The 14,067-nt window shown below is 45.4% G+C and overlaps 1 protein-coding gene across 1 annotated transcript; it reads left to right on the plus strand.

Annotated features, from left to right (window-relative positions):
• The first annotated feature begins 5,573 nt into the window (after positions 1–5,573).
• Positions 5,574–10,544, plus strand: RPTN (repetin). Its single transcript, XM_044379658.3, has 2 exons — positions 5,574–5,726; positions 6,419–10,544. Exons 1-2 carry the CDS (start codon positions 5,589–5,591, stop codon positions 9,800–9,802), a joined length of 3,522 nt encoding a protein of 1,173 aa, XP_044235593.2. The 5' UTR covers positions 5,574–5,588; the 3' UTR covers positions 9,803–10,544.
• Positions 10,545–14,067: the final 3,523 nt, after the last annotated feature.

Genomic DNA, 14,067 nt, shown 5'->3' on the forward strand with positions numbered 1-14,067 from the left:
TTCTGAGGCCTTTAACACATTAATGAATAGAGGAAAGTTAAAACATAACCTCTAAAGCTAACTCTACGATTAGAATCACAGAAACTTAAAAACGTTAGTGCCAAAACAAAACAAAAAAAAAAAAAACAATGCTTGGAGATCAGTCCAACCCTCTCCTTTTACAAAGAAATGCAAGACCAAGAGGTTAAGTGATTTGCCCAAAATTGCCCAGTATGTTCTATGATTTCTTCAAATACGTGTTATTTCTAGCCTCTGCATCCGCCCCTTCTTTCCTCTAACCAAACTCTCCCAATGCCCTACAGTGACAGCAGCAATTTCAACTGCAGAGGGGGAGCCTGTGTACCCCATGCCCCAGTGAGATAGAAAGTTCCTTGAAAACAAAGGCTGTGCCTGTGTCTCAGTGCCTACAAAAGAGCCTTCCATGTGCTCACACATCCCCACTGACTGACTGAGCGACACACAGTTCTCTGTCCATCCTGCAGGAATTACTAAGCATTGAATGAATGCATATATAGCAGACCCTACTGTTAGGAACATCATCTTTCTCTCCACTGCAGATTCAGGGAAAGAACTGCCCATCTAACTAAAAGAAAGAATTTCTAGGGAGCCCTGGAAGATGCCAACATCTTGGGGGCCACAGATTTGCCACTCTATGGCAATGGCTGTTGTCTTTACCCCGACCCATCCCACTGCCATTCCCCTTATTTGCCTCTGGGGTCACCAAACAAACTTTCTCTTGGTTTTTGCTTGTAATGGATCAGAAGAGACATAACTGAATAGCACTCACAAGTCGAGATTCAAAAGCAGAAAGAGAATCTTAGTATGACCCCACTCTTGGGATTTACAAACAAACTGAAGCAAGTCCTGACAGTGTGAGAAGACCCCGAGGAGCAGAGGATGCAAGCAGGAGGGCAGGACGGCAGGAGAGCAGGATCCCAGAGGCGGAAAGCCTGTGGGATGCCGGAAGGAGTGCCCAGTCTGAAACCCGGTTGGACCCCCTTCAGAAGTCACATTCCTTCAGCACACCACGTTCTCTGAGTCATCCAGGCCTAAAGAGTCTCTCCTGACTTCTCCACCTTCCCTGCCCTCATCTCATCTAGCCCCGAACCCCACCCTTTCTTCCCTCTATCATCCAGCTACTATCGTGGAGTTTGGAACTGCCACATCCAGTCAACACTCTCATCATTTCTCATCTGGGCCACACAATAGACTCCCAAACGGTCTCCCTGCTCAGACATTCCTCTTTCCAGTCCATCCCGTGTACTGCAGTCTCTGGTGACTGCCTTGTCCCAGGCTGCCCAGAACTCTCCCCGTTCTAGCACTACTAGTCTCATGTTCTGGGAAACCCCTTAGTCCCAGACAAACTGAGACTGCTGGCCACCTTACCACAGTCAGATTACAATCTTCCCCCAGACAATGTTTTGATCATGTCATTTTCTTGGCCAAATGTTCCCCGTTTCCCGTTTCTCAGTTGGTTGAGCGTCTGCCTTCAACTCAGGTCATGATCCAGGGGTCCTGGGATCAAGCCCCACATCAACGGGCTCCCTGCTCAGTGGAAAGTCTGCTTCTCTCTCTCCCTCTGCCCCTCCCCACTGCTTGTTTTCTCTCTCTCTCTCTCTCGAATAAATAAATAAAATCTTAAAAAAAAAAAAGCTAACCCTAAAGCAGGCCCCAAATCTGTCTCAGAGAATGCATAAGAACACACTGGGTTGAGGTCAGAAAACAAGGATTCTGAGCCTGGCTTTTGTCATAACCATGTGAGACCCTTGGCAAGTCACTTCATCTATCTGGCCCTCAGTTTCTTCATCTGTAAACTAAAGAAGCTAAAACTAGATTTCCTTTGAGGCTGTAAAATTCCCTAATTCTTTTTTTTTTATTATATTATGTTAGTCACCATACAGTACATCCCTAGTTTTTGATGTAAAGTTCCATGATTCATTACTTACTTATAACACCCAGTGCACCATGCAATACATGCCCTCCTTACTACCCATCACCAGTCTATCCCATTCCCCCACTCCCTCCCCTCTGAAGCCCTCAGTTTGTTTCCCAAAGTCCATAGTCTCTCATGGTTTATTCCCGCTTCTGATTACCGCCCCCCTTTCTTCTTCCCTTCCTTCTCCTACCCATCTTCCTACTTCTCATGTTCCATAAATGAGTGAAATCATATGATAATTGTCTTTCTCTGCTTGACTTATTTCGCTTAGCATTATGTCCTCCAGTCTCATCCACGTTGCAGCAAATGTTGAGAAATCATTCTTTTTGATGGCTGAGTAATATTCCATTGTATATATGGACCACATCTTCTTAATCCAATCATCTGTTGAAGGGCATCTCTGTTCCTTCCACGATTTAGCTATTGTGGACAATGCTGCTATGAACATTGGGGTGCATATGGCCCTTCTCTTCACTACGTCTGTATCTTTGGGGTAAATACCCAGTAGTGCAATGGCTGGATCATAGAGTAGTTCTATTTTTAACTTTTTAAGGGACCTCCACACTGTTTTCCAGAGTGACTGTACCAATTTGCATTCCCACCAACAATGTAGGAGGGATCCCCTTTCTCCATATCCTCTCCAACAATTGTTGTTTTTTGCCTTGTCAATTTTTGCCATTCTAACTGGTGTAAGGTGGTATCTCATTGTGGTTTTGATTTGAATTTCCCTGATGGCTAATGATTTTGAACATTTTTTCATGTGTCTGCTAGCCATGTGTATGTCTTCATTGGAAAAGTGTCTGTTCATATATTCTGCCCATTTTATGATTTGTTTATTTGTTTCTTGTGTATTGAGTTTGAGAAATTCTTTGTAGATATTGTATACAAGGCTCTTATCTGTAGTGTCATTCACAAATATCTTCTCCCATTCCGTGGGCTGCCTCTTAGTTTTTTTGACTGTTTCCTTGGTTGTGCAGAAGCTTTTTATTTTGATGAAGTCCCACAAGTTCATTTTTTCTTTTGTTTCTCTTGCCTTTGGAGATGTCTATTTCAATTCCTCTATATACCCTCCACTCCTGCCAGACTCACCAGCTTACTGCAATTCAAACACGCCCTGTAAATTCTTGCCTTGTACCTTTGGTCTTTCCCTTCTCCCCAGCAGGATTTCTTTGCTTTCTTTTCTGCCCACCTGAATTCCATGAAGAACAGCACAAATCCTCCCTGCTAAGGGGAGACTGGGCCTAGGCCACAAAGACTCCACATATACTGAGGTTTTCTGACACTCAGCACTTCTCATGTCTTGCTCCTGCTGTTCAAAATCTCTTCTATGTGAAGCTTCTTTATTTCACCTGAACTAAAATCTCTGCACTTTTGTGATTGCCTTGCAACATGCTGAACACATAGTCAATAATAGCAAGTGTCATCACTAATAACTGACTGATGTGTGGACACACAGGAAAAAGTTCAAGCAGGGAGCTAGATGTGAGGCAAAGTGGAAAGTAGAGGTAAATTCAAAATTTTTTGCACTTTACACAAGATTCTCAAATGCTGCCAAAAATCAGTAATTGACTTACTCCACAAAAAGTTACTTTGAGTTTCCTGTGTTTAAGACATTGCTGACATGGGGTGGGAACTAAGCAGTGACTCCAACAGAGGCTCTACTCACAGATTTCACAGCATCCACATTATCCATCAACTTGTAACTTTTTAGGAAGACCTTAAAAGGTGGCAGCTCCACCGTCATCACACCCTTCCCTCCCCAAAGTGGTCATGTATCTAATTCTCCCTCTAGCAGGCAGAGCTATTAAATGAAAAAAAATTAAAATTAAAACAGGTCGATAGATTAAAATATACATATCTACCTACACAAGCAAGATAGCCTAAAACAAATCTCTTCCAGGAATATATCCTGGCTATTTACCTAGAATCACTAGTCCCTACTCTGAGAGGTGTTTATAAAGTGACCATATCAATACTCTTCTTTGGTAGGATGTAACTGTTTTCCTCCATTAGTCTTGGTAAGTGACACATATTAAGGATGAAAGCAACATACACCTGTCTTTTGGGACCCCCACAGCATGCACGCACACACATACTCCCCTAATTAAATGGGGCTGGGACTTGAACAGTATCACCTATCTAATGAAAAACAGGTTCGTGAGTAAGTGGGGGAAGTAAATAAACCAAACGGTCTGCAGAGGGAGAGGTCAAGCTGGGCTGAGCTGGGCTGGGCCCAGAGTGATTCAGGCTCCACCACAGAATGGGTGTCTCTTGGGATGGCCTAGTAAGACAATTAAAACCCCTATAAATAGGATGGGTTTTCAAGTCTCCAGTATCCTCTCTGGCTTCTGAATCTTCTGCTCATTCCTCCTTAAGCAGGTAAGGCATGCATGGGAAGGGGGGTGTTCAGGGGGGTGAGTTATGGCAGTATGTACAAGGCTCTTGATAGCAGCTATAATGTGCTGGGCTGGGGAGGTTTGAGATTGCTCCCTGTGCGTGACGGGCCTGGGTAGACTCCTGCTTCCTTTTTGGCTCTATCTGAGAATATGATGATAGCTGGGGTGGACCACTTCTGAGACTGTAAAATATACATGTCTTTGTTTCAGCATGTCCTGGGCAATCCAAAACTGAGGGTTAGAACTATTGGAGGATAGCTTAGTCTCCCACTGAGCACTGACCTTTCAGGCAAGTAAGACAAGACCAAAAAGTTTAGAGCTCGTTGGGGCCCTAGACCACAGGGCCACAGTAACATTCATGTCTCATTGCAGTGAAATGTCATAAGGAACTCGGCATGCCCCATGCAACTCACTGTGCCATGTCCTTATAGGCATCACTCTATGCTTTTGGAAGTCCAATGTGCTTTGCAGTTAGGGCTTCTTGGAGGCTTATAAACCCAGTAACTAGAATTTTTACAGCACAGGAAGAAATATCATTGAGATCCAGATCCCAAAATACCTTAGTTTTCCAACATGGCCAATGTGAATCTAGCTCATTATATATACTTCCAAGCACCCGTGTAGTTAATATGGCTTGCTATTTTTATCAGTAATAATTTTTATATTAATTGATTCTACTTTATAAGCATACCCCCAAATGACGATCCAGGCCAGAAGTACTTGCTGGAATTTAGCCTCCCAGAAAGCTTGCTTGGCCCATGGCAAAAGACCTCTAGCTTTCTTCCCCACTTGAGCAAGTGTCATTTAAAGACTGAGGCCTGTTCAGTGGGGTCTATTTAGTTGGTGAAAAATTATGTCTTATTGTACTGGCTTCTGGCCCTGCCTCTGTGGGCCTCCTGACCTCCCTTCCTTTTTGTTCTAATAAAGGGTTTCAATCAAGCAAGTCCCACCTGGAGTAGGGGGTGGGGCATGTAAACCCCCTGCCATATATTCTTTGCTTTTTAGGAAACTGTCACTTTTCCCAGTCAGGAACCCACAGTTTGTGCCTGTCTCCCACTGTAGTGAATGATATTTGGAGCCTGGATACTGGTCAAAGGGAATGAGGAGTATGGCTAAGAAGGGGCTCTATCATTTCTTAAACTTCTTTCCCTGACCAAAAAGGGCCACTTGCCCTCTGGAAATGCTATCTCCTGCTCTTCATCCTACACACAGAAAAAATCTTGTTTCTTCTTTTAGGTTTACCCATTTTTGTTAAAATGGCTCAACTCCTGAATAGCATACTCACTGTGATCAAGGTGTTCCAGAAATACGCTAAAGAGGATGGGAAATGTACCTTGCTCTGCAAGAAGGAGTTGAAGCAGCTGCTCTTGGCTGAGTTTGGAGATATCCTCCGGGTAAGATGCATAGACTCTGGCCCCATGAAGTCAAGTGTGAGTGACTCGGACACCTGCATCCAGGGCTTGATGTTTTCTGTTTGATCTGGTCATGTTCCATCCACCCTGTAGCTAAAGATTTTCAGGCAGCTCCTCAGTTCTCTCTCACCAGACACACATGCTCACAGGCATGCACACACACACACACACACGCACACACACACACACACCTTCTTATAGCTGAACTTGACAGAAAGGAGTACAACTTCAAACCAGAAAAAATTTCTCAGAAGGAATTCTAGATTCGTATCTTGATTTCTGTCCACACATTTTTCATTCATTCATTTAATAAAAAGTCATTGAACACCTATTCCATTCCAGGACCATCCTAAGCACTGGGAATGCAAACATGAATAAAACCAGCTTCTAATACCTCTAGGATCTCACGGTGTGGTTAGAAAGAAGTAGGTAAAAAATAATTACAATATAACATGTGATGGGTTGGAATAATCATGCCCCCATTGGCCCAGCAAGAGATGCGGTTCTGAGGACCAGTTGATCAAAGACTAGAACCAAGCCCAAGCCGTTTCAGATTAATGGTTTCCAACCAAGGAAGGCTCATACAGGAGTGAAGAGGCTGGGGCATAGACACTGGCACACACTGTATCCACAGGAGAATAGCTGATTTTGCTCTTTGTTTTATCTCCTCACAGAGACCAAATGACCCAGACACAGTGGAAAGCATCCTGAGCCTCTTGGATAAAGACAGAAATGGACATGTTGATTTTCAGGAATATCTCTTGTTGGTGTTCCAACTGGCCCAAGCCTGCTATCATAAACTGGATAATAAGTCATGTGGAGGTAGAATCTCTCAGCAAGAAGGGGAGCAGGAGGGAACACGAGACCATAAGTTTCCAGAAAATACAGGCAGGCAACACAGGCAGAGGCATGAGAAAGAAAGGCAGGACTCCCACTACACTCAGCCTGAGAGACAAAACCAGGATGTCCACCAGGATCAGTCAGAGAGACAGGATAGGGACTCCCACTATGGTCAGTCTGAGAGACAGGGTAGAGACTCCCACTATGGTCAGTCCGAGGGACAGGATAGGGACTCCCACTATGGTCAGTCTGGGAGACAGGGTAGAGACTCCCACTATGGTCAGTCCGAGGGACAGGATAGGGACTCCCGCTATGGTCAGTCTGAGAGACAGGATAAGGACTCCTGCTATGGTCAGTCCGAGGGACAGAATAGGGACTCCCGCTATGGTCAGTCAGAGAGACAGGATAGGGACTCCCACTATGGTCAGTCCGAGGGACAGGATAGGGACTCCCACTATGGTCAGTCTGGGAGACAGGGTAGAGACTCCCACTATGGTCAGTCCGAGGGACAGGATAGGGACTCCCACTATGGTCAGTCTGGGAGACAGGGTAGAGACTCCCACTATGGTCAGTCCGAGGGACAGGATAGGGACTCCCGCTATGGTCAGTCTGAGAGACAGGATAAGGACTCCTGCTATGGTCAGTCCGAGGGACAGAATAGGGACTCCCGCTATGGTCAATCAGAGAGACAGGATAGGGACTCCCACTATGGTCAGTCCGAGGGACAGGATAGGGACTCCCGCTATGGTCAGTCAGAGAGACAGGATAGGGACTCCCGCTATGGTCAGTCTGAGGGACAGGATAGGGACTCCAGCTATGGTCAAAGATGGAGACGTAAATCTAGTAGTAGCCAACCTAAAAGACAAGGATATATCTTTGCCTTAAGTCAGTGTGAGAAACAAGATTATGATTCTCGTTATGGCCAGATAAACCAACAGGAATCAAGCTCTTATCATGGACAGTCTCAGAGGCTGGATCAGGAATCAGGCTATGGTCAGAGAGATAGACAAGAATTGGACTTTCAATATGGCCAGCCAGACAGACAAGGCCAGAGTTCCCACTATGGCCAGGCAGACAGACAAGACCAGATTTCCCACTATGGTCAGACAGACAGACAAGGCCAGAGTTCTCACTACGGCCAGACAGAGAGACAAGGCCAGATTTCTCACTATGGTCAGACAGACAGACAAGGCCTAGGTTCTCAGTGTAACCAGACAGACAGACAAGGCCAGAGTCTCCACTATGGCCAGACAGACAGACAAGGCCAGAGTTCTCACTACAGCCAGACAGAGAGACAAGGCCAGATTTCTCACTATGGACAGACAGACAGACAAGGCCAGAGTTCTCACTATGGCCAGGCAGACAGGCAAGGCCTAGGTTCTCAGTGTAACCAGACAGACAGACAAGGCCAGAGTCTCCACTATGGCCAGATAGACAGACAAGGCCAGAGTTCTCGCTATGGCCAGACAGAGAGACAAGGCCAGATTTCCCACTATGGTCAGACAGACAGACAAGGCCAGAGTTCTCACTACGGCCAGACAGACAGACAAGGCCAGAGTCTCCACTATGGCCAGACAGACAGACAAGGCCAGAGTTCTCGCTATGGCCAGACAGAGAGACAAGGCCAGATTTCCCACTATGGTCAGACAGACAGACAAGGCCAGAGTTCTCACTACGGCCAGACAGACAGACAAGGCCAGAGTCTCCACTATGGCCAGACAGACAGACAAGGCCAGAGTTCTCGCTATGGCCAGACAGAGAGACAAGGCCAGATTTCCCACTATGGTCAGACAGACAGACAAGGCCAGAATTCTCACTACGGACAGACAGACAGACAAGGCCAGATTTCTCACTATGGTCAGACAGACAGACAAAGCCAGAGTTCTCACTACGGCCAGACAGAGAGACAAGGCCAGATTTCCCACTATGGTCAGACAGACAGACAAGGCCTAGGTTCTCAGTGCAGTCAGACAGATAGACAAGGCCAGAGTTCCCACTATGGCCAGATAGATAGACAAGGCCTCAGCTCTCACTATGGCCAGTCAGAAATTGGAGTAACAAGGCAAAATGGTTACCTCCAAGAAAGTGAGGGAACAAGCAGAGACTCATATGTTGAGCAATCAGGAAGGTCAGGGAGACTAGGTCAAAAGATTCACGGACAGGAAGTGACTCAAAATCAAGGACAGAGATACCAGTCTAGGGAAGGCCAGCAGAACAGCCACGAGGCATGGGAGACTGAGGAGGATAGCCAACACCACCAACACAAACTCATAGCACAAATCCAGCAGGAAAGATCATGCAGTTACAGAAGGGGTGCCTGGCAATCATGTAGTGGTGAGCAGGACCACCAACAGGCCCAGGCCAGGCAAAGTCATGGAGAGAGGCAGATCCACCAGGCAGAGGAAGAGCAGGGCCACCAAAGCTGGGGCAGACATGGTTGTGAGAGTCAGGAAACTCCATGGGAGAAGCAGGCCAGGCAAACCCATGAAGAGGAACAAAGCCATCAGAGACGGGACAGGCAAACCCACGAAGACGAGCAGACCCGTCAGAGACGGGACAGGCAAACCCACGAAGACGAGCAGACCCGTCAGAGACGGGACAGGCAAACCCACGAAGACGAGCAGACCCGTCAGAGACGGGACAGGCAAACCCACGAAGACGAGCAGACCCGTCAGAGACGGGACAGGCAAACGCACGAAGACGAGCAGACCCGTCAGAGACGGGACAGGCAAACGCACGAAGACGAGCAGACCCATCAGAGACGGGACAGGCAAACCCACGAAGACGAGCAGACCCGTCAGAGACGGGACAGGCAAACCCACGAAGACGAGCAGACCCGTCAGAGACGGGACAGGCAAACGCACGAAGACGAGCAGACCCGTCAGAAACCGGACAGGCAAACCCGTGAAGAGGGTCAAAACTGTCAGCAACAATGGAATAGGCAAACTCTTGAGGAGAAAGAAAGGTATCAAGGGTCCCAGAATCAACAATCTTATGGGGCCCAGCAAGACTGTGCTAATAGAGAAAAATTCCACATGAATGAGAATAGTCAGGGGCGAGGTTCCCAGGGAACACACAGTAACCTGACCTTCCATCCCACCCAGAGTAGTGGGAGGCTTCCAAGGAGAGAACAGGGTGGAAGTCACCCTACCAAGGCAGCTGCTACTCCCAACCCCCTCTATGACTATGTACAAGAGCAGAAAAGGAATCAGCACTAGGCTGTGCAAACACCAGAGCTAAAGCAACTTGAAGCCAAGGAAGAAATCTACATGTCAAGTTTATCCTTACTTCTGTTTAAGAGATCGAAAATGTTTGTCTTCCTTCTCTCCTCTATCTACTTGCAAGGATGCTTTTGAGAACTAGTATTCACTTTTAGGGCATTTCCATTCTTTGAGCAGCAGTTCTAGGGTGTTCTGGTTGGGTTAAATCTGAGTGGTAATTTGGGTGACATAATCAGATCCCAATTTTGATTACTTTGGGGATTTAAATCATTTCCTGGTTTTCCATCTGTATAGGTGGGACATGGTTGGACCACTGAATGGTAGAAACTTCTCCCAAAAATTCAGAAACAAGAAAGGTATTCTGAAGTTACATATTACAGCCTGAGGACAGGGCAGCTGGGCTTTGGTAGCCTTGGGCTCCTGTGGACGAAACATCAGGAATTGCAAACCTCATAGCCTACACTAAAATGAAATATGGTGAGAGGCTTCTAGAAGAGTCATCTCTGAAGTCCCCAATACCTCCCATGCCCAGACTCCCACCCTTCACCAGAGGGACTATCCCCTGAGCTATTATCACTACAGCTGACTGGACTGGTTCCAGCTTCGTATCTATCTAGTTTCTGATCATATAAAGCACAGAGAAAGAATATGTCACCTGCTTGCAGATTCCAACAAGCCAAAACTGTCCATCCACAGCTCCTGAAAAACCTTCAAAGAAAAATCTATGGAATTGTTTTAAAATACCCAATAAATGATTGGTGAGCAATGATCTCAATGACTCTTTTCCTTCTTCATGGTGGGAGCATGCTATCCTATCTTCACTTGGGTGCAGTTTTCCAGGAATAAGGCCTCATTTCTTGACTTCTAAGATACTTTTGTTCTTTGAGTTCCTGAGCACTGAAGAAGGAAAAGGAGGAGGAGAAGAAGGAGGAGGAGGAGAAAGGGAGAAATGGAAAAGAAAGGAGAAGGAAGAGGAAGAAGAAGAATCAATATGAAACAAACAGCAAAAGGTCAAAAGGAATTTATCTAAATATTTTCAGCTCCTTCCTCCACAAAGGGGTCAAAGTTGACCCTTGCCCTCATTTACCTCCGCATTCAAATGGTCATTAATTCTTGCCAATTTTACATCCTCCATACCTCTTGGATCTCTTCCCACGCTAATTCACAATAGGTCCTCCAAATCTACCCACCCCAGAAAGATACCATGCCTTTGTAAAAGACATCTACCCCTTGGGACTCACTCCTCAGCCACCTTCTCTTTTCTAACTACAGTTATCTTGTCCAGTCCTACAGCTCCAAATATCACCACTATTTCTAAGACTCTCAAGTCTTCATCTCCAGCCCTACTTCTGTCCTAAATCCCAGACTCCTATATCCAATTATCTCTTTGGCATTTCCATTAGGACATGAAATAGCATCTCGGTCTTAGCATTCCCAAATAGGAGTCTTGACTTAACTTGTTTCTCCCTCAATTTCCCCCAGTTCAGTAAGTTGGTAGGACTATCCACATTGCTCAAGTGAAAGCATAGGAGAAACGTTCTTCATTGTAATCATTCCCTCCCCCAAATCAAACTCATCAGCAGTCCTTTTGTTTTTATCTCAAAATACAGTGTAGCCCAGATCCCACCATTCTTGTCATCTCCCATTTCATCAACCCTCTCTCCATTGCCTCTCTCCTAGAACCCAGTAACAGCTTCCTGACACGAATTCTTACTTTTCTGTGAAATGTAAACCACATCAGGGGCGCCTGGGTGGCTCAGTCGTTAAGCGTCTGCCTTCGGCCCAGGGCATGATCCCAGGGTGCTGGGATCGAGCCCCACATCGGGCTCCTCCACTGGGAGCCTGCTTCTTCCTCTCCCACTCCCCCTGTTTGTGTTCCCTCTCTCGCTGGCTGTCCCTCTCTCTGTCAAATAAATAAATAAAAAATAATAATTAAAAAAAAGAAAGAAACCACATCAGATTACTCCCCTGGGTAGAAGGCTCAGTGGTTTCTCACCACACAAGAATAAAATCCAGCATTCTCCCTGAGCCTTCCTTGGATAGGGCCCTGCCACACCCCATCATGCACCACTCTCTCTGCGCTCACTGTTTTCCAACCACACTGGCCTTCCTCTGGCGATTCCACCGGGGCAAGCTGGTTCTCACCTCAAAGCCTCTGAACCAGCTATTACTTTGGCTTGGGAGAGTCCTCTCCCCAGCTTTGTGTGATTGGCTCCTTATTTCATTCAAGTCTCAGCTAAAGAGTCATCTCCTAGGAGAAACTTTCTTGACATTTAGTCTACAAGAGTAGACCCCAGTCACTCTCAGTCACATCCTCCCCTTTCTCTTGTTATGCTCAACATTTTTCATATCTGTTATCTTGGTTTTTTGTTACCTGTTTATTGTCTTTTTCTCCCTACTGGAACTTAAGGCCCATAAGGACACAGATTTTGTTTTGTCTTGTTTGTCTTGTTTATCACTGTATCCTCTGCACCAAAAAGAGTATGCATTCAAGGTGCAAGCCCAATGAGTGTAGTTCCACTGAACGCTCACAGAAGGCCTTTGCAATCTGGCTTCAGTCCATTTCCAGCTTGGTTCCCCATTATACTCCCACATGCCACCCAGACTCCAGCCTAACCGGACAACTGCCCAACCTCCACACCTCTGCTTATACCATTTCCTCCACTGGAGCACTCTCCTAACCTTCATCTGGCAAAATCCTATCTATTCTAATAATTAGCAGCATCTCTCAGACCTATCACCAGTGCAGAATTTAAGATTTTCACTGAAACGACTCTACACCCATCTGTTTCCCACAGCAAGCTGTAAGATCCTAGCAAGCAGAAACTGCATCTTATTCAGTTGTATCTTCGTCACCAAGCACCAAACACAGGGACTGACCAACTCTATGTAAAGAGACTGAGATTTAGGGGCAATTGGGTGGCGCAGTCAGTTAAGTGTCTGAGTCTTGGTTTCCGCTCAGATCCTGATCTCAGAGTCATGAGATCGAGCCCTGTAGTTTGGGTTCCATGCTCAGTGCCGAGTCTGCTTAAGACTTTCTTTCCCCCTCTCTCTGCCCTCCCTCCCCCACCACAGCCCTCTCTCTCTCTGTTTCTAAAATAAATAAATCTTTATAAAAGAGAAAGAGACTGAGATTTAGAATAAAAAGACCTGTATTTGAAACCTAGCTCTACAATTTACTGATTTTACAATCTTAGAAAACTTAGAAAAACTTCTTTATCTCTTTAAATCTCAGTTCTCTCATCTATAAAATAGGATTAAAAATTCCAATCATTGCTTAAAAATAAATTGAGATGATGTACGTAAAGTAGTTAATAATCTGATATCTTCTTGCTTATTTAGTTAGTGTTTATCATCTTTTCCCCTTTGGCATTATTTTTAATAGAAGCTTAATAAATGTTTACCATATAATTGAAAGGTTATGTGCCGGCTCCTCCAAGAAGCCTTCACTGATCCCCCTTCTTCCTAGACAATAATAACGACTTCTTTGTCTTCAAGAAGCGTCTTTGGAAAGCTTCTGTGTTCATCATCACAGTCTACATTATGGTAGGTATTGGGCAACATTCTCACTCCCTGTTTAAGAAGTTCCTTCAGAAAAAGGTCCACACTTTGTTCTTTACATCATTGTTAGCACCCAGAATACTCAGAATAAGTATTTGGTGGGTGCTTGTTGAATCAAAATCAACTGAATAGACTCTCTATTACATCATGGCTCTTTCCCTCCATGCCTGGCACCACCACTCTGTCCCCTTTGTTCTATTCTGCAATTAGAGTGCTTTCATCCCTCCCACCTTCCCTCACAACCCAGGACCCAGCCTTTCTTTCTCTCAGACTTCCTGTGCCTACTTGCTCAAGCCCCATTTATTATTTTCTTATATTTTTAATTGAAGTATAGTTGACATAAAATGTTATATTAGTTTGTACAATATAGTGTACAATATAGTGATTTGACAATTTTATCCATTATACAGTGCTCACCCCAATTAAGTGTAGTCACCATCTGCCACCATTCATTATTACAATAGTACTGACAATATTCCCCAGGCTAAACTTTTTATCCCTGTGACTTATTTATTGTATAGCTGGAAGTTTGTACTTCTTTACCCCTTTTACCCATTTTTCCCAACCCCCAACCACCTCCCCTTGACACAGCCCTGTTGAAATAGAACTCCTGAGGGGTGCATAATCTCTGCTCAGCACCCACACTTTCCATGATTTGCAGGATCCCAGACTGCAGCCATTCTAATTTCTTACTCTTCACT

This window comes from Ursus arctos, unplaced genomic scaffold (assembly GCF_023065955.2).
Source record: "Ursus arctos isolate Adak ecotype North America unplaced genomic scaffold, UrsArc2.0 scaffold_12, whole genome shotgun sequence".
Taxonomy (NCBI): Eukaryota; Metazoa; Chordata; class Mammalia; order Carnivora; family Ursidae; genus Ursus; species Ursus arctos.

What these genes read in the sequence shown, in the direction of transcription:
- RPTN (XM_044379658.3), top strand. Translation starts at nt 5,589, where the DNA reads ATGGCTCAACTCCTGAATAGCATACTCACTGTGATCAAGGTGTTCCAG. An exon ending in AGTTTGGAGATATCCTCCGG is followed by an intron (nt 5,727 to 6,418) that starts GTAAGATGCATA and finishes ATCTCCTCACAG; the next exon opens with AGACCAAATGACCCAGACAC.